This window comes from Cryptotermes secundus, unplaced genomic scaffold (genome assembly GCF_002891405.2).
Source record: "Cryptotermes secundus unplaced genomic scaffold, Csec_1.0 scaffold429, whole genome shotgun sequence".
Classification (NCBI taxonomy): domain Eukaryota; kingdom Metazoa; phylum Arthropoda; class Insecta; order Blattodea; family Kalotermitidae; genus Cryptotermes; species Cryptotermes secundus.
The window spans coordinates 32,236-56,039 of record NW_019725845.1 but is presented as its reverse complement, the minus strand read 5'-3'; the positions used below and the strand labels follow the sequence as shown (position 1 = coordinate 56,039).

At 42.9% G+C, this 23,804-nt stretch overlaps 1 protein-coding gene across 1 annotated transcript in view; it reads right to left on the bottom strand.

Moving 5' to 3' along the window:
• Positions 1 to 23,172, bottom strand: part of LOC111863710 (TOX high mobility group box family member 4) — an 87,095-nt gene extending 63,923 nt beyond the window's left edge. Inside the window, exons 1-2 of the mRNA XM_023850257.1 lie at positions 23,060 to 23,172; positions 22,281 to 22,371 (exon numbers count right to left, since the gene is read on the bottom strand). Of these exons, the coding sequence (XP_023706025.1) occupies positions 22,281 to 22,371; positions 23,060 to 23,172 (204 nt within the window). The remainder of the gene's footprint in view (positions 1 to 22,280; positions 22,372 to 23,059) is intronic.
• Between the last annotated feature and the right edge of the window lie 632 nt (positions 23,173 to 23,804).

Here is a 23,804-nt window from a genome sequence, read left to right as displayed (position 1 = left end):
TTCGTTCTACATGAACTGAGATCTAAAGTAGAAATTAGGTCGAAGGAAGTTGCACCGAAATTTCTGACCTGAGACAATCAACCATCCTCATGTTAGATACCGTTTCGAAGATTTTATGTTCTAGTTAGCCCGGGGGCATAGCGACTGGCTACGGACTGGACGACCGAGAGTTCGGAGTTCGAGTCCAGATAAGGGCAACATTTTCCTGTTCTCCACGTCGTCCAGACAGATTCTGGAGTCCGGGCAGCCTCATATACAATGGGTAAAAGGGGTTCTCTCCCCGAGGGGATAGCGGCCATGGCCTTATGCTGATCACTCACATCAAATTAGTGTCGAAGTCAAGAATATATGGATCTATACATCCACTCCGGCACGTACTGTCTTCGCTCGCTTGGAAACCGGGATCGTGGGTTCGAATCCCACTCAGGGCATCGATGTTTAGTTTGTGTGTGTGCATTTTTCTGTGTTTGTGTACAGGTAGAGGCCTTGCGACGAGCTGATCACCCGCCCAAGGAGTCCTACCGAAAGTGTAAGATCTACAAAACCGAAGTGAACGGAGTTCATGGAGGTAGGCCTAGGCCCACTGGGGCTGTAGTGCCAAGGAAAAAAAAAATACAATTTTTAATCCCTCATACGCCTTTGTGGCGTAAAGCTTAATTAGTTAAAAACAGGGCTAACTTTGATGTTTTTGGTTGGGGGAGGGGGGATCTGTCGAACATCACGGGTATTACGTAATATCAGAAATATGGCAGTACAGTGAAGCAAAATCACGAAACCCTTAGTCGAGATAATCTACCCCCTGATTCTACTCGGAAGCCTTCCGAATTTAAATTCATTATTTCTATGCGCTGATCTACCTAGCATAACCCATATTTCATACTCAGAGGACCAAATTCTTTTACAAACTGAGTTTTCTGAATACTCCTCAACTGTGCAGTATTTACACCAGACAGTTAGGGAGCCAATCCATTAGAACGAAACTTAAGGTCTCTGCGGAGGATAGATTTAATTAGAAGCGGAAGGCAACTCATCTTCTGCTTCTACTTTGATTTATTTGGCCGTCTGGCCTGTTCCAGTCAAAATTAATCTAGAACTACGGATCATATAGACAGTCGGTAGGACTCCTTGGACGGGGGATCATCCCTACCGCAAGGCTGCTAGCTATACAGAATACAAACACAGAAGAAAAGGGAACAGGCATTCATGCCTCGAGTGCGATTCGAACCCACGATCCCAATGTTCGAACGGGGAAAGACATTTCGTGCCTTACACCGCGCAGCCACTGTGCCCGGCGGTAACTTAACTTTCCTTCAGTTTGATGTAGCGATATCAGTTCGTGGTTTTCCACTGTCATTCGGTCTGGTGAACGCCATAATATGTTAGTATTTTCGAATATAAAACGTCTCCTTCCAAAACCTTACCACTCAACATTCATGATCACCGTCGTCGATTCTGTATAACGCATATAGTTGAAATGTCGTTAGATAACAAGAATAAATATATATATAATAAACATCTTAAACGATCTTAATATAAATTTCTGTACAAGTTCTTTGAACATGCTCGTTCAACGCAAATGGCGAGTGGGCCACAGTTCGAACATATCAAAGAAACCAGTATGCTATAACCCACAGTAGATGGATGTACATGTTACTCATACCAGGCATGTAAAAAAAAAGTAAAGCTATCCAAGGAGGCCCATACGGATCTGAGACGTCGAGGCTGGCTCCCACAGTTTCCGTACAATCGGCTCACAGATGGCAGGGCAGTTGTCAGCCTTAAGCGCCGGCCATCCTTTAACCCCAGGAAGATTCCTGGTACTCATTTCTGTTAGTCGCTGAGTCGACCCAAGCTCCATAATGCGGCTGGAAAGATTACGTCAATTGAAATATCCAATGACATCGGAATCGATCCCGCGAACTTTCGTCTTGTAGCATATCTTATCGATATAATGGAGGGACTTTCAGCCAATGTCCAGTTTCCGCCTGCTCTTGCCATGCAGAAAACATTTCGTGAATATACCCAATGTTCATTAGATGAAGCACGGGGAACTATTTTAATAGTGAGAACACAGAGGTTGTGTTCTGTTCCTTACCTTTCAAGTAGAAATCCTGTTTTCTCCCCCGTCTGAAAAACTAGACATGCGCAAGCTGTTTGGAAAGAGGTGCTGCAGAAGGGGAAAGGGGTGGGGGGGTTCAACCCGATGCGATTTAACAAACCACCTCCCTCTCCTCCCCTTTTAATCACAGCGTTCTCCCCAGGGACTGGGATTTAAAACATTCCCTTCTGGCGTATGGGAAAGGGGGTGACAATGATGCCAGTACTTGTAGCCTATTCATTATGCCTATTCCAATAGTAATACAAAAACGTACATGTATTGAAGGGTATCACCAATACAACAATGCAAACATATCATCAAAGGGACGCAATGGTCTATATTCGATTACTGTAATTTCCTTTGGGACATGCAAATAATGAAAGTTGGGGGGGGGGAAATTATGTATAAGCAACGAGTAATATACCGCAAGTACATATTTGGTTTAAAAATGAGCTAGGACAACCACGGCTGATTTCGATTTGATCTCTGCTCGGAGTGAAATGATTTCGTGATGGTCTCCTTTATATAGGCCTGTTGCAGCATGTGAAACCGAAAGCAATGTAGGTTCAGTAACAGTACTTTCGTTACGTACAGGGTCTACATGACGTTGTCGTAGTGGCTGACCACCGCTGCCGCCTCTGCCCCCAACACACCCCCCCTATCGTCAATACCAGCAAGCCTGAAGAACTATGCGAAGTTCTACTTACCAAGCATAATTAATTCGCAACCCCTAACCCTTTCTGAAGTCACTGTTACTGCTGCTGCTATTACTACTACTACTACTACTACTACTACTACTACTACTACTACTACTACTACACCCCCGCCGCCGCTGCCACCACCACCAGCACCACCAACACTACTACTGTAATAATAATTGTTTATTTCTTAGAACTGGAGAAAATATAGATATTAACTCTTATATGTATGTCAACGACGAAACGCCTCTAAAGTCAGCTCTCCACACACAAAGAATAGCAATACATTCGAACCTTAAATTGTATTATGTTTTTTTTTAGAAAACCGATATCATATTCCCGTTTATCATTATGTACGTATTTAAAATATGTTTAATTCCTTCTGTTTGACCTCTCTGGGGTTCACTAAGAGAAAGTAGTTGGAAATGAACTATTAATACGACAAATTATGCGAAGTCATTTGTATTAAAAACGTCAAGAATACGACAAAAACTCCAAACTGGATCTGCTAATGTAAGTGACGTGGAAATACAATCGAGCAAAATCAACTCTCCTCAGTCGAGAGGGCGATCTATACAATTTCAAGTTCTGTCGTCGGATTCATCGTCATCGTCGTCGTCGTCGTCGTCGTCGTCATCATGATTATCACCACAATCATCATCATGGTCTATGCCAATTGGCGTGTTCCGTCTGTTCACGCTATTAGCGCATCTCTGCCCCATTCAGCGATGCTCTACGGATGCTGCGCCCCATCTTGTAACGGATTCACAGATACTCCTTTTGCAGCTACTGTATAGGTCACACAGTAGGGCGCACACTACTCAGAGGCATGTTCCTAAGGTTCACTTCAGCCACCAATTGGACCAATCATATTGTAACGCGTTTGCGTTACTGAAGACGCCGTAGAGATGGTTAATTGGTTTATTTAACAATCTACAAATAACGGCTACAATTACTTATCTCAATATTCCGGGTTTCCACACTTTACAAACCCTACAACAAAATCTCTTAACACAATCTTCACTTGTCTTCACTTATTAATAACGCGGGAGCTATAAAAGTCTCCCTGAAATACACACTCCGAATATAACTGGTGATCACTGGTTGTCGCACACGCGGCTGTTATGTTTCAACTGAACTGGTAGCTGCTGTGGAGTCCACTTATATAGCCTTGCGCTGTTGCTAGTGTGACGTGTCGTATAGCCTAGGACGCTGTTGCTAGTGTGACGTCACCGCTGTTGATTAGCATTGCGTAGTTACCAGGTTACGGGGCTCGGCTATCTTCGGTTCCGCTCGTGACGTCACCGCGCGTTGCGCATTGCGGGGTGATTACTCGCCTATTACGCGAGCGTTACGTTACCGCTACGTGCAGCTGGGGAGGTAGGGGTCAACATGTCACAATATTCTGTCTTTGGATTCTAGTAATAATTTCCCCACACCAAATTTGCCAACATTCGAGAGAGAAATCAGGAGACGAAACCCACCACAAAGTGACAAAAATATCCAAGGATTTGAGGTTCTCACAGCGGTGGTTATGAAGAGTTCTGTCTTCTGGGATATAGCGCTGTGTAGGATCAGAGGTTCTCACAGCGGTGGTTATGAAGAGTTCTGTCTTCTGGGATATAGCGCTGTGTAGGATCTGAGGTTCTCACAGCGGTGGTTATGAAGAGTTCTGTTGTCTGGGATATAGCGCCGTGTAGTCTGTTGAAAACTCAAAGGACGTTCCGGAGAAACTCGTCACCGCTCTGCTTACCATCTGCCTTCAGGCTGATTTCTTGCTTGGCTTATGCCTCGGCCCTGAAGATGAAGGCGGTATGTTCCTCCGAAACATCGATTGACTTTCAACTGCCTATATGGCGGTATAACCCGAAAGATAGAACTATTCAGAAAAATTCAGTACTGAACAAATGAAATTTCGGGTTTCCACGGTAATGGGAATTCGAACTGTCATCTTCTGGGTTATAACAATCGTTCACTTTCCTACGAGTTTACCAAGAACCGGAGAAGCCTGCTGTCTCCATCCTCAGGTTAGAAGATATAGGCACCAAGTTCCTCCTACACGACGTGACAACCCGGAAGACCACAGTCGAAATTTAAGACTATGTTTCATGACTGAGGACTAAGAGACAGAAATACGGAAGAACATCTTAAAATATTAAGAAAAATAAATCAAATGCATATACAAATGCAAGAAATATGAGACTCAACCACACTGTACAAACACATACATTTTAGAAGACAACTTCCAAACACCGGCCATAATTTAATGCCTCCCACCAAGGACTGTTTATCTATCTGCGGCTCTACAGTCCTCCTTGAACCTTGGCAGCGTTTTCAGTTTCTTAATCTTTTACAGAGTCAGTACGGTTCCTTGGACTGGGGATCAGCCCATCGCAAGGATGCTACCTTCATACAGGACAGCACAAACATAGAATAAGCGCACACAGGCATTCATACCTCAAATAGGATTCGAACCCACGATCACAGTGTCTAAGCTGGCGAAGAGAGTTCATGCCTTAGGCCGAGCGGCCACTGAGAATGGCAAGGGCTGCTTATAGCAATATTGCAACCAGACCCGAGCACAGCTAAACGTTCTCTCGGGCTAGCAGTAAGAAACCGTACTCACCGTCTGTACGGTGTTTCGAGCTCTGCACTTTCTTTCGCCCTTCAGAACCCTCAATCATACCACACACTTCTGATGAATTCGTTAATAATTACGGGGGCATCGAATTGGGACAACTGGTGCTTAACTGTTTTAGTACTTGTATGCTGGCACGGACACAAGACTACATATGTATGTTATCTGATAACGTCATCTCTTGTAATTTACACTCCGTAGTGGAGTTCACGTAGCCGGTCACGGTAGCCGAGCGGTCTAAGGCATGCACTGTCTTCGCTCGCTCGGAAGCCGGGATCGTGGGGTCGAATCCCACTCAGGGCTTGGATGTTTGTGTGCGTTTCTCTGTGTTTGTCTACGGGTAGAGGCCTTGCGACGAGCTGATCACCCGCCCAAGGAGTCCTACCGTATGTGTAAGATCGAGAAAAACCGAAGTGAACGGAGAATTTCATGTAGGTAGGCCTAGGCCCACTGGGGCTGTAGTGCCAATGAAAAAAAAAAGTGGAGTTCACGTACTTACACACGTCAGCTCTGTGCTATATGAAGGATAAGGTAAAAAAAGGGATGTCCCTGTGATTAACTAATTAAGCACTATGCCATGAAGGCGTATGGGGGAGTGGATGTACAGATCCACGTTTTATTGACCTCGACATTAGTTGTAGGTGAGCGGTCAGCTTCACGCCCCGGGCCACTTTACCATCGGGATAAGAGTCCCCGGTACCCACTTGATAGGAGGCTGGGTAGGCTCCAGAGCCGGTCTGGACGACGAAGAGAAGAGAAAATTCTAGACCCTACTGGGACTCGAACTCCGAACCCTCGGTCGCCAGCCCATAGCCGGTCGATAAACTGAGTGCGCTGTTCCGGCTCACATATGAAGGATAAGATGTAATTTAATTCACAGTTTTAAAGTGACAAAGGTGCGAAAGGACAAAGAAAAAGAAATAAGGAGTGAAAGATGAAGAAACAAAACAAATTACTTGCCAATGCATATCAGACAAATCCATAATTCCGTACAGAATTCTGCTTATTTTGCATGAGAGGAATAATACATCACTTAGATTATTATCCATAACATGTTAGCTATTACAGGGAACATATAAACTAGCTGACATACTCTAACGAGTAGAGACCGCGTCCAAATTGTTTTCTGTTGTGGCCAGACATATGCGAGATTCAGAAGTAAATATGCAGTACTTGAGTGAAGCCTCTTATGGATCAGTAACTGCCAGGCTTACGCTGGAAATAAGCGGCCATTTACTGTAATGCTATCAATAAGATTGGGGAAATACATGCTTACAGCTACATACAATTTATCAAAAAACTCTTAAAAATAAATAAAATGGCTATATATGCGTTACATTGTCAAACCTGAAGTTTTGATTTCAAGCATTACTTGATTCTGTTCATATTATTATTATTATTATTAAGGCAATAAGTTAAAGCTGTCCCTGTGCTTAGCTAATTAAGCACTATGTCATGAGGAGTGGATGTAGAGTTTCACATTTTCTTGACCTCGGTACTAGTTGGAAGTGAGTGGTCAGCTTCACGCCCCAGCCGCTTTGGCACCGGGAAAAGAGCCCCCCGTACCCTTTGGATAGGGGGCTGGGTGGAAACGACGTGGGGAAAACTTCTTAGCTAAGAAGGGAACATACATCACAAGACATGGTCTACACAGAATATAAGAAAAACGACTCCCATAGTGGAAGAACCACATATAAGTTTTAATTATAACACATGAGATGAATAATCTTAACAAGTTTTAGTGAGTGTAAATTTAGTATAGTTGACAAATACGCACTTTTTAAATACTTTTTAAATAATTTTATAAAGGCAAGCAATTAAATAGATTAGCGTAATTAGGGCACCTGATGATGGCACTATGTTGCCGAAACATGTCGTGAAGTAATAGGTGAAATTGAGTGCCCTACAAGACGGCAACTGTATACATATCATGGATGAAAATCAGTGCAACAGGACGCTAAAATACAACATTCTCAAGAAGGACTCTACTATATTGAGTTAGTTTACTACACAGATGGTTTAACGACCTGAAATCTGCCTGTCGTAAAACCTGCAATATCAATGGACACACAGACCTGCAATGTCTGCGTTACCAAAACAATATTGCTCGAATTTACTGAGGAAGGGCGCAATATGACGGGACGTAAAAAGGCAGGTAGAACAAAAGCTGATTCCCATACAACTATGAGTGATTTTCCTCAAGACACTCCATATAGAATTTATTGAATTTTATAATTGCAGAGCGCAGATGAAATATGTCCTAGATGCAGTACACTTTCTCGCTCAATTCAAGATATCAGACTAAGATTTTTCATAAGTAATTTACTCTATTTCGGTTGAGAGTGCTAAAAACGGCGCTTATAAAATTATAAGGAGAATTTGTGACAACGGAAAGACGGAAGAACAAAAAGAGCGAGAGTTGGAACTGTCAGCTATAATTTATCAGTTGCTGCATTTACTCGCAGCACAATTTGAAAGCTCTTTCTCCCATTCTATATGTATTATATATGACAGAGCGAGTCCGATCTATAAGCATATAAACCAGTAAATCATCACTTCCATTCAAAGTTTAATATCGGGATCAATATAATATCCATAGTTTTATATTATACACGGGCCATTTCCTCTGCGGCGAAGAGGGAAGGGAAAAACGGAGATGGATAGAGACAGAGCACGGGAAAAATAGAATGGGGAACGGAGCAAATTAAGATTTATGTACGTTCAGAAATGCAACAAGAAGAGAAAGAATTCTCACAACATAATGCAAACTGACCACTATAAGCTCAGAATAAGCCATACAGCATAATATTAAATGTTTTGCGTGCAGCATAATGAAATAATGTATTATTGATGATGATGATGATTTACTAACGGCACAGGTTTTTTTTTCTTATTCTAAGTTTCCAATGTTTGGTGTTTATTACCTTCCTCATTAAAATGTATTGCTGATTACCATCTTATGGCGAGGAAAGTTTATTTCATTCAAACTATGAAGCTCGTAGGAGTAAGGGAACACATAAATCGGCAGTTATTTTTAAATTTGAAGGGTTCCTTGCCTTTAGAACTCTGTTCTGATTTATCTAAACTTCTATTTCCTTTAGAAATTTATTCTAAGGCAAAACGACTGATTATTATAACTTAGTAACACTGAACTCTCTCTGAATAATCGTTTTTAAATTACCGGCCTTTAAACAGATAATCGGGTCAGAGTTTTCATTTTAGAGGACGTCACACAGAACCAAATGTCAATTAATTTTATCATAAATATGTATGCCCCCCATAAAAATGATTAAGAGTGCATATATTGCATAGTTTACTGGAATGAGAGTAAAAAGAGCAGCGAGTTCGTACACGTAATCTCGCAGTTATACAGAAATAATGTGGTTTCTGGTCCTTCTAAAGAGGAAGACTTTTTAATAAAGGAGTGAGGGGTTGAACAGGGTGAGGGTGTTCCATGAAGTTAACTTTGTCCGTCCTCATCCCTCACGCCCGCCCAATCCCCCCTTCCTTACGGAGCTGTAATCCCCTAGCTCCTAACCCAGAATAATCTCTGGGCATCCTCCGGCCCAGCTTGCCAGGCAGCCAGTCAGCCAACAGAACTAACGTGGTAAGAGGAAGAAAAGAAACAATGTGGAAATTACCGAATTAAAGCTTAATCTACATGCTAATGAAGTGGTGTTACAAAGTAATTAATTTTTTGTTACGAATTATAAAAAATGGCATTTTAATGAATTTTAATGCGAAAGAAGAGAACGTGCAACGTGCAAATGAAGGGACCAATTAAGAGAAATGCTTTTTTTATGAGCTGAGGTGTGTAAAAGGTCTGAATTAAAGCTGGGATTTATAAAGGAATTTCAACTGCGAAGGGTCGTTCAAGATTGTTAAATTCATAAGCTGAGAACACGGGAAGTTGCCCCATCACTCATTTCAGCTTCATTTACTTTATGGTCGGCTGTCCTCTCTGAGGTTTTCAGTGGTTCTCATCAGTCCCTCCAGGAAGATGACAGGCCACGACCGCTTCCTTCCAAATCCTTTCCAAATGATCTACCATCCTACCATTCAACGCTATACAGTCTAGCTACTGACCCTCTTCCTCACTTACTATGGATCTACAGCCCTACCGACTTGGCCGTTTTTTCGGTTTCTTAACCCTGTACACAGTCGGTTGGACTCTTTTGATGGGGGATCAGTCTGTAGAGAGGCCGCTACCTACAGATAGAATAACATAAACACAGAATAAAAGCACACATACATGCATGCCTCGACTGGGATGCGAACTCACGATCCCAGCGTTCGAGCAGGCAAAGACGGTTCATGCATTAGACCTCGTGATCGGTTAGCTACTGACAGCGTGGTAAAATAAACCCTTAAGACACAGGAAGTACGAGTAGATCTGTGACTTAGCGAGTCAGACACGCAGACCAGTCATCAGTGTACACGTATAGAGGACTCCCGTGATCGACCTTTCGATGTTCGACTAACTCGAGAATTCGCCAGTTATATACATACACCAAAGTTCGACTTTTAACCGATCGAATTCCACCTGTTCGATAATGGTGCCACGAAAAATGAAGAAATTGACCATTCTTTTACCTCTCTCAACAACGTGACCAGCAGTTCCAGTCAGGCAGCCCTATTTCCTAGCTGAATTTCTTCTGAATTCACAGATGTCTTGTTAATTTTTAATTTCTAGGGGCGTGTAATGTTAGATATACCATCAAATACGACTAATACATCGAATATTATCTGAGGCGTGAAGCTGACCACTCACCTCCAGCTAGTGCCGAGGTCAAGAAAATGTGGATCTATACATCCACTCGGCCACACGTCTTCATGGCGTGTGTTTAATTAGTTAAGTACACGGACTTTGCCTTTTTTACCTTTACATAGCATATTATAGTCTATTTATCAAAACGCGGTGTAGCGAAGCAAGCGTGATTTGCTTCAATATCTGTGCTGAAAAGCTACAAAGAAAATGTGCTAAACTAAACTAACCTAGACATTCTGTTCATGTACATCAGGCATGTCAAACTCAACTTGTACAGAGGGCCACCTCAGCCCTATCAATAATATTCCAGGACCGCACTTCAAAATAGAAATATACATTAGATTTTGATACAAGGAAATTTAATTCTATTTATTATTTAGGAATAATTTCAACATAATTACCTAAAGTCACATATCTTACAGTTTTAAAAAGCAAGAGAATGCCATTTTTGACAAGTATCAAACAACTTTTCAATATGTAAAAAGAGAGATTACACAAGAAATTATGTTAGAAATAGCAAAACATTGAATTTCCTGCAGCCTGCTAATTTATGTCTGCGTGAGACTTCTTGTCTTCTGGTCTGTTGGAAAATTGTCTTTACAAAAAATATTTCTACTAAAATTTTAATATTGATTTTAATATCAATTAGCTCTAAAAGTTGAGGGGCCGCAGTTTGTGGCTATGGGGGCCGCAAGTTTTACACCGCTGATGTACTGTAACCAATACCATCACTATTTCACCAAATAGCAAAGAGCCGCATAAAACTTAACATGAGGAGCTTCACAACTTTCACTTACATTTAGGACGACTAAATCAAGTGAGCTGGATGGGGCACTGTAGCACGCATGACAGACATGCGATACGAAAGAGTGTGGGCTGGACAGGGATTACTGGTGAGCTCTTGTGGACAGGATAAAGAACCTCTGGGTTCCATAAAAGCAATGCATTTCTTGAGGAGGTGAGAGATCTCCTCAATAACTCAGCTCCAGAGGTTTAGCTATTTCCACAATGAAGGGACAGGGTATAGAAATGTCACAAAAAAGAGCAATACGCAAACATACTGCACGCATTAGTAGCTAGACACGGGGTTTGGACTGGCAATTGAATTCAAGCACCACTTCCACCTTGTAATGCCAAGTGACTAGAGCCCTCTCGTTAATTCAGTTCACGCACTCGACTTCTCACTACAGCACACACTAAGTCTTCTCAGCTCGTCTTCATTAGCCGTTGGTAGGTTACGGCCCCCAACAATGTACTATATTCCTCATCTTACGTGTTAACGTCCTTACCGGCTGGCAATTGCTTTAAGTGTAGACTCTCAACTAACTAACTTTCAACTCCCAATCCAAGTCAAAGTCAAAGTCACATTACGACAGACGGTCAGTCAGTTTTGGTGTTTTGGTGTCGAGCCCCATTTGGTGCTCATGACCAGATGTTTATTGCTGTTTGACAGTTACAGTCTTGTTTTCGTGGGGCGCCCTCTCTGACGAGAGGATGGGTCTGTATTTTATATATGCTGATGGTCCTTGCCAGCGCAGTCTTCTTCGGGTACGAGTCCCTTGGGATTCGTGACCATATTTTACTCTCAGATTTGAGACTTCCCTTTTCGTCTCCTCCTACGACTCGCAGGGCCACGGTGAAGGTATTCGAGTCCGACCCCACACGGGTAATTTCCAGTCACTCAACTCCTCTCCAACTGCCCTGTTAAACTTGTTTCTTTCGTGCTCGCCATATAGCCTCGGTACGGACAGCACAGAAAACACAATTCCCAAGAGTTCTTATATTGTTGCGTGCGTAACCGTTGCCGCGATACTTGTTTATCTAGCCCTTACCCAGCAATCATGTCATTTTAAAATATACTGTAGGTCTATACGAAACATACACTGTCAATACAACGTAAGAAGTTACAACGTAGAAGAGACACACCACTGAATTACCCAAGCGTATTTTGCACACACAGACGTGTAGCAGTTATGAGCACACAGAAGGTTCTCGATACGAATCACGTCCAGTTGAAGTATCAAAGAAAATATTACACATGAATCAACTCCATCCGATAGACTGAAGCGTCCCATGACCGCGGTGATGTAGAAATTCTTATTTGGAAGAAGTTTCATGTCGTCCGAAAAGATGGGGAAGGCAGTCGCATAATCAAACGCTGAGGAGCAAGAATGGTTGTAGACTTAACATTATTAGCTGCAGCACAATCGCCATATGTATAGTGTGTGGTACAGCTAGCCAGTTCCTCATTTACACGGCTCTTACTCGCATGAGGAAAGTTGAGTGCAGAAATTCACAACAGTCATTTATACTAACAGGCCACATGTACTATTACATTTACATTATCTAAATAAGCCATTAACAATATAAGATAACGCATGGCGGCAAATCTGCGATTCGAAAGCAAGCGTTATTATGGGTTTTACTCTGTAACTGCTTACTAATAGAAATGACACGACTCGCCGATGAGGTAGCGGATCTGTCTTGTTGCTGTAACGTTGAGAAAATGATATAGACACAACGCGAGGAAACCCGGTTCAGAAAGCGGCTTTATGGGGCTTAGAGATACTTGGTTCTTGAGCGGGGAAGAACGGAATAAATACATTTTACTTCGCAGAAATTTTTTCAAAAGATGATTAACGGGTAGTTTTTTAACGACACTGTATTAACTGCAGCGTTTATTTTAATGATACGTAAAGACGACTTATTGCTTGGTTATTCAGAGAGCATGTTTCAACTGGATAGGCTACACAGCGTGTAATGAGATTGGAAGACGACCAAGAGGGGTGAGTAAAACTTGAAAAGAGGCTGTTATGACTGCTTAAAAGCAATTTATAAGCGATCGTCTCGAGAGAATGAGGGACAGCTCGTAATCTAAACAAAATCGAATGGGAAACGAAACAGAAGCAAAACTAACCATATTTGCGTCTCTCCGACACTTTCCAAATTACAAAATCAAGAAACAGAACAATGGGGGTTACCTTTTATATTCAGAGTCCATCTCCAACAAAGTAACAATAACACAAAATTCGTAGTGGGCTTGACACTGACATTATTCAGTGATTGTTCTGAAGGTGGTTATTTAACGACGCTATTAGCGTAGAGACTATACCTCGATGATAGGGCGACTGATGCATGTGGAGCAGTTGGTGGAATGAGTATTGACAGAGAAATCAGAAGTTCTCAAAGAAAAGGGCCGTGCCATAGCTCAGGCGGTTACTCGCCGGATTCCCACCGCGGCGGCCCTGGTTCGAGTCCAGGTCAGGTCATGCAGGATTTGTGGTGGAGAGAGTGGGACTGGGGCAGAGTTTCGGTTTCCTTTGCCAATTCTCATTCCACTGACTGTTCCACATTCATCACCTATCATCCAGCGCTGGTACAATAGGCCAAACAGTGGCCGACGTACCAAGCGGAGTCACTCTCACCCCCACCCCCCACCCCCAAGAAAAAACTCGAAGAAAACCCGCACCAGTGCCAGTCCACCACAATATATGACCTTACCTGAGATGGAACCCTGGACGCCGCGGTGGGAAGCCGGCAGTCATTCAGTGACGACTTCTATTTGCTTCAGTAAACTGACCCACTGGTTGGTGAATCCCCTTATGTTTCCGGACTCAAGCTACAAGCGCGACGGCTACAGCACACGTGACCCGTGAGATGTTCAGGTGACGAATTTGTGGGGAGGGGGGGACAAGTGATTGCAGCGTATTTCAAGACATTACGAATTTCTCTTATAAAGACGAGGCTCGTACTTAATTATGTAATTAAGCACAATGACATGAAGGCATATAGGAGAGTGGTTTTATAGCTTCATCCTTCTTGACCTCGACATTAGAAAGAGGTGAATGGTTGGCTTCACGACCCTGCCGCTTTACCCCCGGGAGACAAAACCTCTGTCACCCATTGTATAGGTAGCTCGGTGGTCCCTAGAGGTCGGTCTGGACGTTGCCCCCGCAGGGAATCGAACCTTGGTCGTTCAGCTAGTAGCTTTCGCTATGTTTGTAGGGTTAGCAGGATAGAACATAAACCGGACATGATGCAGCTGTTACACCTGTCTGGATTTCACAACTATACCTTCTGATTTCATACACATATTTACATGCCTCCGCCATGTCTGACAACAATAACGGAAACCAGTTTATGTAAACCATTTATGTACTATCGTCATATTCATTTAAATTTCTTTTAAGTGGTTGAAAACGAGACCCTCCGATGGGAAGTTTTGCTTTGGGAAATATCGTATGTGAAGAAATTTCCTGAGTACTGTGAATGTTCCAACATGGGTAAATCTCTCCGTTCTCTGCAAAAATTGCTTTAGTAGATGCGCTATGCGCCGGTCACGGTAGCCGAGCGGTCTAAGGCATGTACTGTCTTCGCTTGCTTGGAAACCGTGATCGTGGGTTTGAATCCCACTCATGGCATGGATGTTTAGTTTGTGTGTGTGCGTTTTTCTGTGTTTGAGTACAGGTAGAGGTCTTGCGACGAGCTGATCACCCGCCCAAGGAGTCCTACCGAATGTGTAAGATCTAGAAAAACCGAAGTGAACGGAGAAGTTCATGGAGGTAGGCCCAGGCCCACTGGGGCTGTAGCGCCAAGGAAAAAAAGATAGGCTATGTAGGAAGATGTCAAGATGTGTATTCCGGTTCTCTGGCCAAAGATTTTAGTCCTTTTCGACGAATTCGCTATCGCAAAACGTTCTAAACCCGTAAGTCAAAATGTTAGGTTGACCATTCTGGGACGACAAATTCGCAATGAATAATGCTTCTGACATCAAAAGAATAGATCAAAATGGTTAGGTCTTTAACTCTGACGGTCGAGTGACCTTTCGGTTTCGAAGATTCTTACCCTTTCCATTGGAAACTTCGGTGTTCTGTTTATGTAAGATACTGGAAGACCAAGTCTTTATACTGGTTGCTTCCTAAGGTCGGATTCCTCCATCAATCCTGCTGAAAGATCTGTGCAAGTTCGTAAGCCTCCCTTCTTGACACACAGAACACTGTGCCACAAATCAAACTTATCTCAACGACTGTTTCAGACGAAACTATTGCATTTTGCAGTACGTGAGTCAGTCCTGTAATTTAACTGTCGTTCCTATTATCCGGAGTACAGCGGAGATAGCTCAGTCTGAATAGTGACTACGCTACGGGCTGGACGGCCGGGGGTCGACTCCCGGCAGCGGTATTTTTTTTATTGCTAGTGGGGTGCAACTAAGTCCCTTGTACTGCGGCCACTTCTGGCCTATTGTACCAGCCCCAGATGATAAGTGAGGGTGATTGTGGAGCAATTGGTGGAATGAAGATTGGCAGGGGAAACCGAAGTACTCGGAGAAAACCTGCCCCAGCGCCACTTTGTCCACCAAAAATCCAAGTTGACCAGACCCGGGATCGAACCCCAGCCGCCGCGGTGGGAAGCCAGCGACTAACCGCTTGAACTATGGCGCGGCCCACCGGCAGCGGTAAGATTTTTCTCTTTTCCATAGCATCCAGATAGGCTCTGGAGTCCACCCAGCCTCCTACTTAATGGATACTGGGGCTCTTTCTCCGGGGGTAAAGAAGATTGGGGTGTGAAGCTGGCCACTCACCTACGGCTAGTGCCGAGTTAAGAATGACGGAGCAATACCTCCACTCCCCCATGTGTCTTCATAGCATAATGTTCCTGTTTCTCTCACTTGGAGCATAGGGCACCAGTGAAATGCTTCGTTTCACCTCAGTTTCTTAATCTTAGACAGTCGGTAGGACTCCTTGGACGAGGGATCAGTGTGTCGCAACACAGGACAACACGAACACAGAATAAACGCAGACAAACATCCATACCTTGAACCCACGATTCCAGTGTTCAAGCGACTGAAGACTTTCATACATTAGACCGCGCGGCCACTGTGACCGGCGTCTTCATGGAACAGTGCTTAATTAAGTGCAGGGAGAACTTTACCTTTTATCTGCAGGGCTACATGGGTTTGAATGCTTACCACAGGTAAACGGAAACACGTTCACGACTGTTCACGACGTACGTTGTGTTGCTGCATAACCTGTGACCGTAGCACCGTTCTAACGCGTCAGTAACATATTACTGCATCAGAGAGTGAAGGGAATAGAGCTCACTTCAACCATATTTATCTTGTTTCAGTTTAATGTGACTCAAGTGCATTACGACCAATTCTATCCAATGATAATGGAAAGGATACTAACCACCGAGTTTCGTTCACAAGAAATTACGCTATCATGAGAATAAATATAAAAATTACAACTCCTCAAACTCATTGCTTCCATATATGTATCTCATAGCTGTGATGAGACCCATCACTTTGCAGAGATGACTTCAAGGGGAAGTGAAAGCCATAATTTTGCTATTACAGTTGAGCAGTACTGTGTATAACTGTACTCCATTAAACTGTAGCCATCTCTAACTCTCTAAACTGGCCAGTCTACCACAACTACCAGGCACTCGTAAACATGTTCCTGTGTTCTCATCCACAGGTATGAAAAACTCGTTACCAGGAGCTCCAAACTCTTGAAATTATGGAAAATGTGGAGACGATGTCATTTGGTATCCGGCTTTTGCAGCGAAATGAAACGCGGCACTTGCTTTACGGTCTGACTTGCCGCGATGTTCTTTTTTACTGGAAATGCGGAAATAATGCAGGGAACCTTTATAAAGTAATACAACACGTCCTTATAATCTTCACGGTATGCATCCTGCTGTGTAGAGCTCACTAAAAGGATATGAATTGAGGAAGTCTACATGTAATAAGTTCAGAAAATAAACTATCGTGTCAACATCTGCTTTATTTTGCTGTTAATGACTTCGCCACATGTTTCGACTCTTATCTGGGTACGCCTGAGGATGACCCAGATATGGGTGGAAACCTAGTCTGACAGTCAACCTCCGCCTACATTATTTAATGAGGATGAAATTTTGTTACGAGAATTTCAGTGTAGTGAAATTTTCAATTTATATGCAGAGAATCACTGGAAACTTGGTTACAATTAAGAAAACAACTTATAAACTTCAAACGAGAAAGTACTAATCAGTAGTCTGTGCTGACCACCTGCAGAGTGAAGTCAAAGCTAGACGCACTCTACACTTGGGGAATGGGAGTGGTTGTTTATAACAAACTATTACCAATATTTTACGTCTATTTTCACGACCACCACCAATTTATAGGAGACACACGGCGGAGTAGTTGGTTGAGGCACTATGCTACAACCCTGAAGGTCGCGGCTTCGATTCCCATGAGGCCATAGGGTTTTTCAATTACCTAATCCTCCCAGCCGCACAATGGCCCTGGGGTCGACTTAGCCTCTAATAGAAGTGAGTACCAGGAGATTTCCTGAGGGTAGACGGTGGCCGGCGCGCAAGGCTGAGAACCTCACCGCCATCTATGAGCCGACTGTCTAGAAAATATGGGAGTCTCGACATCTCACAACCCTGTGGGCCTCCACAGCCTGTTACAGGGACACATTTACCTCTTTACCACCAAATTATATAATAGTATGTACACAAATGACGAAAGGGGTGTTGAGGGCCCACAGAATATCTCAGTACAAGGCTATTCTACTATTCTTCAGCGAAGATAGGTCGAATGTCTCTACAGTACATAGTAAATGGACACAATTGTCTAGTGGATTCAGAACTAACGCATTAATATTATAATACCGTATTTACGCATGTATAGGCCGCGTGCGTGTATAGGCCGCAGCACAGTTTTCAGACAGAAATTATAGAAAAAATAATTTTCTTGGAATATTATTTCAGGAGTAGAACACCCTGTATTACTAATTATGAATACAATTTTTTTTAAATGAAGTGTGATTTCGAATATAAGCCGCACCCCAGTTTTCCTCTTGATTTTTTGGCAAAAAGTGTGCGGCCTATACATGCGTAAATACGGTATGTTAGTCCAGAAGGGCAAGCAGCTATCTTAGTCACAATTTATCCCATAACAGGCAGTAATTTTATATGAACCACATACTTACCTCCAGCCAGTGCCGAGGTCGAGAAAATGTGGTTCTTACTTCCACTCCCCCATACGCCTTCATGGCGTAGTGCTTAATTAGTTAAGCACAGGGACAACTTTACCTTTTTACCTTTTACCACCTAGTTTAATATTTAAAACCTCTGCATTTCGACAAGATAGTGTATTTATGGGTTTCCTATAACAACAAACAACAATTATTTGTCTGCATATCAGTAACACGTTGGTCTCTGTAATGTAAACGCAATGTGGAGGCAGGATCAGTATCATTAAATGTTATTTAGATCAATTTCATGCTTCAAAGGATTAAACTAAAATCTATTTATTCATTTTATAAACTTAATGTTTTGTCCATATCAGCATTTATGTATATTTGTGTTGAGCGTACAGAAGGCATGACATGACGGAGAAGCTGTGTGATATTTCCGCTCGTTTGTCGCATTCTGTAGCCATGTCTACCTTCGCGTGCAAAGTACTGAATGTCACAAAACTGAATCAATATTACATCGTGATAGGCTGGGTCTGTCCCAAGTACATGCCTGTTGTAGAACCAATATGAATGTACAATTCAACATCAACTTCTACTTTACAAAGGCCTCGCATAAAGCCTTAATAAAAAGCCTTGTTCGCTTTGATACGACAATAGAATCAGTTCAGTTCTTCGATTTAATCATTCACTAGATGAATCCTCATTTATTGAACTGTATTGTGATCTTCACGGATACCTTGAAACTTCAATAATGCAATTCCGCATAGAAACAGCAAAGAGTAGATACTGAAGATAAATACGGGTACTGTACAGACACTAACGTCAGTCAGATGTTGGACATTTCGTCCTTATAGCAGTGTATTTTAACCAAGCTTTCTCTATTTAATGTCTTACATAGGGTCGAATGACAGGAGATTGCAAAGGGAAAGCTGTGAAGGTGTCTTCACTCGCTCGAACGCTGGGATTTTGGGTTCGAATCCAACTCAAGGCATGAATGTCTGTGAGTACGTTTATTCTGTGTTTATCTTATCCTGTGTGTAGGTAGCGGCCTTGCTACGGGCTGATCACTTGTCTAAGGTGTCCTATCGAATATGTAAAAAAGATTACCAAACTGAAGAAGAAGCTAGGGCCCAACAAAGAGCTGTAGAGCCATTGATGAATGAACGAAGCTGTGAGAGTCTGTGTTTCATTTAATGAGGCAGTCATCTTTGTAGTCTAGTGGGCAGAGCTCCTGGCTACAGATACAGAGTTCTGGGGTCGATTCCCGGGGCTACCAGATTTTCTGAGAAGTAGTGGGTCTGGAACGGGGTCCACTCAGCCTCGCGAGGATAATTGAGGAGCTATTTCAAGGAAATAGGAGCTCCGGTCTAGAAAACAGAGATTAACGGCCGTGGAGATTCGTTGCGCTGACCAAGCGACACCCTCTAGCTGCTAAAGGTGGCACTAACTTCGCCGACAAGCGGCGGTCGCTCGGTCAGTATAGTTCGCTTTCGGACTAAAACCATTTTTTTTTTGTTTCTTTGTCATTATTCAGAGTACAAGCCTACAACATCGAATGATACGATGACTGATGAACTAGAATTTGGAGGGAAACGGTCGTGACCTAGTCGAGGCTCTATCCTGGAATTTTCCTAAAAGAACTGAGAAAATCGACGAAAACTTCGGCCAGGTTAGCCAAGGATCAAACTTAATTTATCCGTACATTGCCTCCAGCCTGTAAGCTGTACCTCGACCACTCCAGCTTTAGATGGATCATATTTTAAAAAGTATCATAAACCTAGCGCCTATATAAATTCGAGAAAGCGAAGAATGAAATTCACTACCCCGAACAAAACGTTACTTCCAACGTCTCCACAATACATGCGAGTACAGGTCACTATGTCCTCTTCTAAATTGCTTTCACATTGGACCACGAGGAAAATTGCTGTAAATATTAACGCCTCGGCACGTCAACCCAGCTGAGGCTAGGCAGCTCAATAAAAGAAGTTGGAAACTGTCACTGCTACAGCTCGACAGCGTGTTGGCCTCGCGCTCCAGACCACGTCAACACAAACAGTACACAGTGGCTTATTCATTCTTGTAACTACAATTGTACCCGACTGATTTCACAGGTCCTGTATCAATTTAGGAGCCGTGATATCGTAGTCGGTATAGCGACTGGCTACGGGATGCAAGACAGAGGAGTCAGAGTTCGAGTCCCGGTAGGATCAAGAAATTTCTCTTCTCCACGTTATACAAAGTGAAAGTCAAAAAGGTGCGGACAAAGTCTGGGCACGAGTTCCACATACAAAAAAAAGAGGTTCATATCTATGTTTGTCCGGAAACATTTCATTTCTGAGGTATAGAAGAAAGAGTACACTTATAAGTGCTCAAAGTGACCTCCATGAGATTCATTGCCCGCCTCGACACGTCTCATCATGGACCGTCGCATCCGTTCAAAGTTGCCGGGGCAGTTGCGGATAGTCTCTCAGACATCCACAACGCGATAAAGTGCCTCTTCGTTGTCAACAGGGGCTCCATACACAAGGTGTTCAGGTGTCCCCAGAGGTCAAAATCCAGAGGATTCAAATCTGGCGATCATAGGCCATGCAGTGAGTCCTCCTCTACCTATCCATCGAGCATTATAGGTGTTGCGCAGAACAACTCGCAGAGCGCGGCTAAAATGTGCCGCATCACCATCAAGCACTCTTTCAACTACAGATAATAAATTACACACGCGTTGATGTGGATATTTTTTTTTCTTGCTTTGGTATGTGGAACTCGCGAAAAACGTTTGTTCGCACTTTTCAGGCATACCCTGTATAGTCTTGATAATTACATGGTCATTTAATAACCAACCCTGAAAAAAAAAGGCGCTCAGACTTCACACACCTCACAGGTCGTGAAGTTACTTTTTTTTTTTGCTGATACATATCCATTTTGAGAGATACAAATTATTTTTTTAATTCAAGATAGCTGCAATTCTGGAAGGTCAACTATATTCCCTCATAATTTCTCAGGCCGTGGCGACTAATCAAGTTCAGGGACCATTTTGCCTTTATTTTTAGTGTATGTGTATATCCTCTTTCCCATCCAACACAAAATTTGAAATAAAGCCTTTCAATTGTTTTTGACATGAAAAGTAAGGCAGATCAATCCCTTCTTTGTGTCCTCATTTTATTAACTTCGTGATAAGAAGTGTAAAATTAAGGATAAAATGTGAAGCATGAGAAATCCCCCCACAATGTGGAGGTCTCGTGAGAACAGAAGGCAATGAATCCATCACATCATCAGTGCAAATCTTCGCGGATTACTCCGACACTAAGTTTGTATTCAGAATTGATCCTCAAATATTTTACATGGTCTGCCTCTTCCCCTATTCTGCCTTTGGGGAGGGGCATATATGACAAAATCTTAGCAACTCCACTTCCTTCTGCTCCCTCTCAATGGTGGAACGACCCGTTTGATAATACCAGCCACTCATTTTAATTAGCATATGCAATATATTTCGCCCCATGTGGAGGCCGGTTAGAACACCTCCATCGTAGCCCTGCGAGTCGTAAAAGGCGACGAAAAGGTACAACTCGGCCACTCTGTCACTAGGGGGCATAAATACAGGGACCTGGTCCTCCAGGCTGGGGATCGGACGCGTGGCTGTGTTGCGAAAAACAAAGAAGTGAAAACAGGATGCTCTAATTCAAGACAAATCTGGTAAAATCTTCTGAGGAAGGCTATGGCTGAAATAAGACTGTTTTGCCAATGACAGTGATGATGATGATGTATTCAATTCGTTCCTCTTGTTCGGTCTGTGATACTGCCAAATCTCCTATAACTCGCGACCGTCTTAAGGAGCCTTAATTGCAGCTGTTTCAGAGGGTCTGACGCATACAACAGTGTTCTCGCTTTCCAATGAGCGCGCTCGTAATTGTGGCACATAACACTGAGCAGCTCATCAGTAAATTTCATACTGAAATCGCTGAAATGCCTATGATTTACAGCATCTCTCTCTGATTATTACTGTGTTATGGAGAGGTAGAGGAAACGAACTGAAAGCAGAATGATGGAGTGTGTTTATGTTCCTTGTGAAGCTAAAGCACGTCATTAAAATTAACATTTGCAATTCATCCTTACTTACCTGGTCAGCCATGTATCCGTTGTTGTGGAAAGCGTGAGGTACGGACAAAGACAGATCCAAATTTTCGGTCCTCTGAAACAATAAAAGAATTCTGTTCAAGAAACACCATATGATCACAGTATTTTACAATGACCTAGGTATACGTATACGTATAATGGACCGAATTCTTTTGACCCAGGCTAGACACTTTCATACCCACACTATTTGTAAGGTAGCATATTGTTACTTATGTTTCACATGCCAATGTTCGGCTTCTCACAGACTCTCATCCACTGAGGTAGACAGACAGTAGGTAGGTAGGCAGGTAGGTAGGTAGGTAGGCAGGTATGTAGGCAGGTAGGTGGGTAGGTATGTAGGTAGGCAGGTAGATATGTAGGCAGGAAGGTAGGTATGTAGGTAGGCATGTATGCAGGTAGGTGGGTAGGTAGGTAGGTAGGTAGGCATGTAGGTAGGCAGGTAGGTGGGTAGGCATGTAGACAGGCAGGTAGGCATGTAGGCAGGTAGGTAGGCAGGCAGACAGGTAGGTAGGTAGGGAGGTAGGTATGTAGAGATAGGTAGGTAGGTAGGTAGGAAGGCAGGTAGACGGTAGGTGGGTGGGTAGGTATGTGACTGGGTAGGTAGATAAGTGGTAGGTACGTACGCAAACAGGTAGATAGGTGGGTAGTTACATCCTTCTTCTTAGTACAGTGAGACAAACGTTGGTTTCTGCATAACAGAACTGGTTTTCTATTATGACTGAGATAGGGACATTTTATTCAACTGTATCACCTGTATCTTACATTAAGTACTCACTGCCAACCAACAAATCAAACAGCTCTCTGGAAGACCACTCACTGAGCAGTCGAAAGTTATTCAACTGCTCGAAAACTGATTCATGACCGTTCACTGCCATAAAAACGATCACTGCTTTCGGTTTAGATCAGATTTGAGGTCTTCACGACGAATAAAACTATGACTGTGGTCATCTAACATCGTGAGGTTATGTAGGTGGTTACTGACGTTTCGGAGGAACCAGCCGCCTCATATATTCAACTCAATTCACATCCTTAACGACGTATTTTCAGAATAGGTTTTAATATCTGCACTCTACACAAAAACTACAAAGCTGCCATTTATGTAGTTAGGCAAAAATTGTCCTTGTGCTTAACTAATTAAGCACTACGCCATGAAAGCGTATGGGGGAGTGGATGTATAGTTGTATAAGATACTATTTATATTATGCAGACGTCTGCATCAAAAGTACTCCTTGAGGGAGTTCCTCCCTCAGATTCGCACATTCTCCCCAGGACTTCGTTTTAAAAAATAGCATCATCTTTGTTCTTCCCCTGCAATGGGGAAAAAGTTTCGTGGCAGCATAAAACAGGCAAATTCCCGTTATATATAATGTAATCTTACCGACAGAAAGGGAAGTCAACATATTCTGAATTGAATGAATTTACTCTTCATGTCGTTTCCAAATTTTCATATTGTCACGTATTCTGGTAACGCGACAAGAAATTAATGGGTTCCGGATTAGGTGAAGCT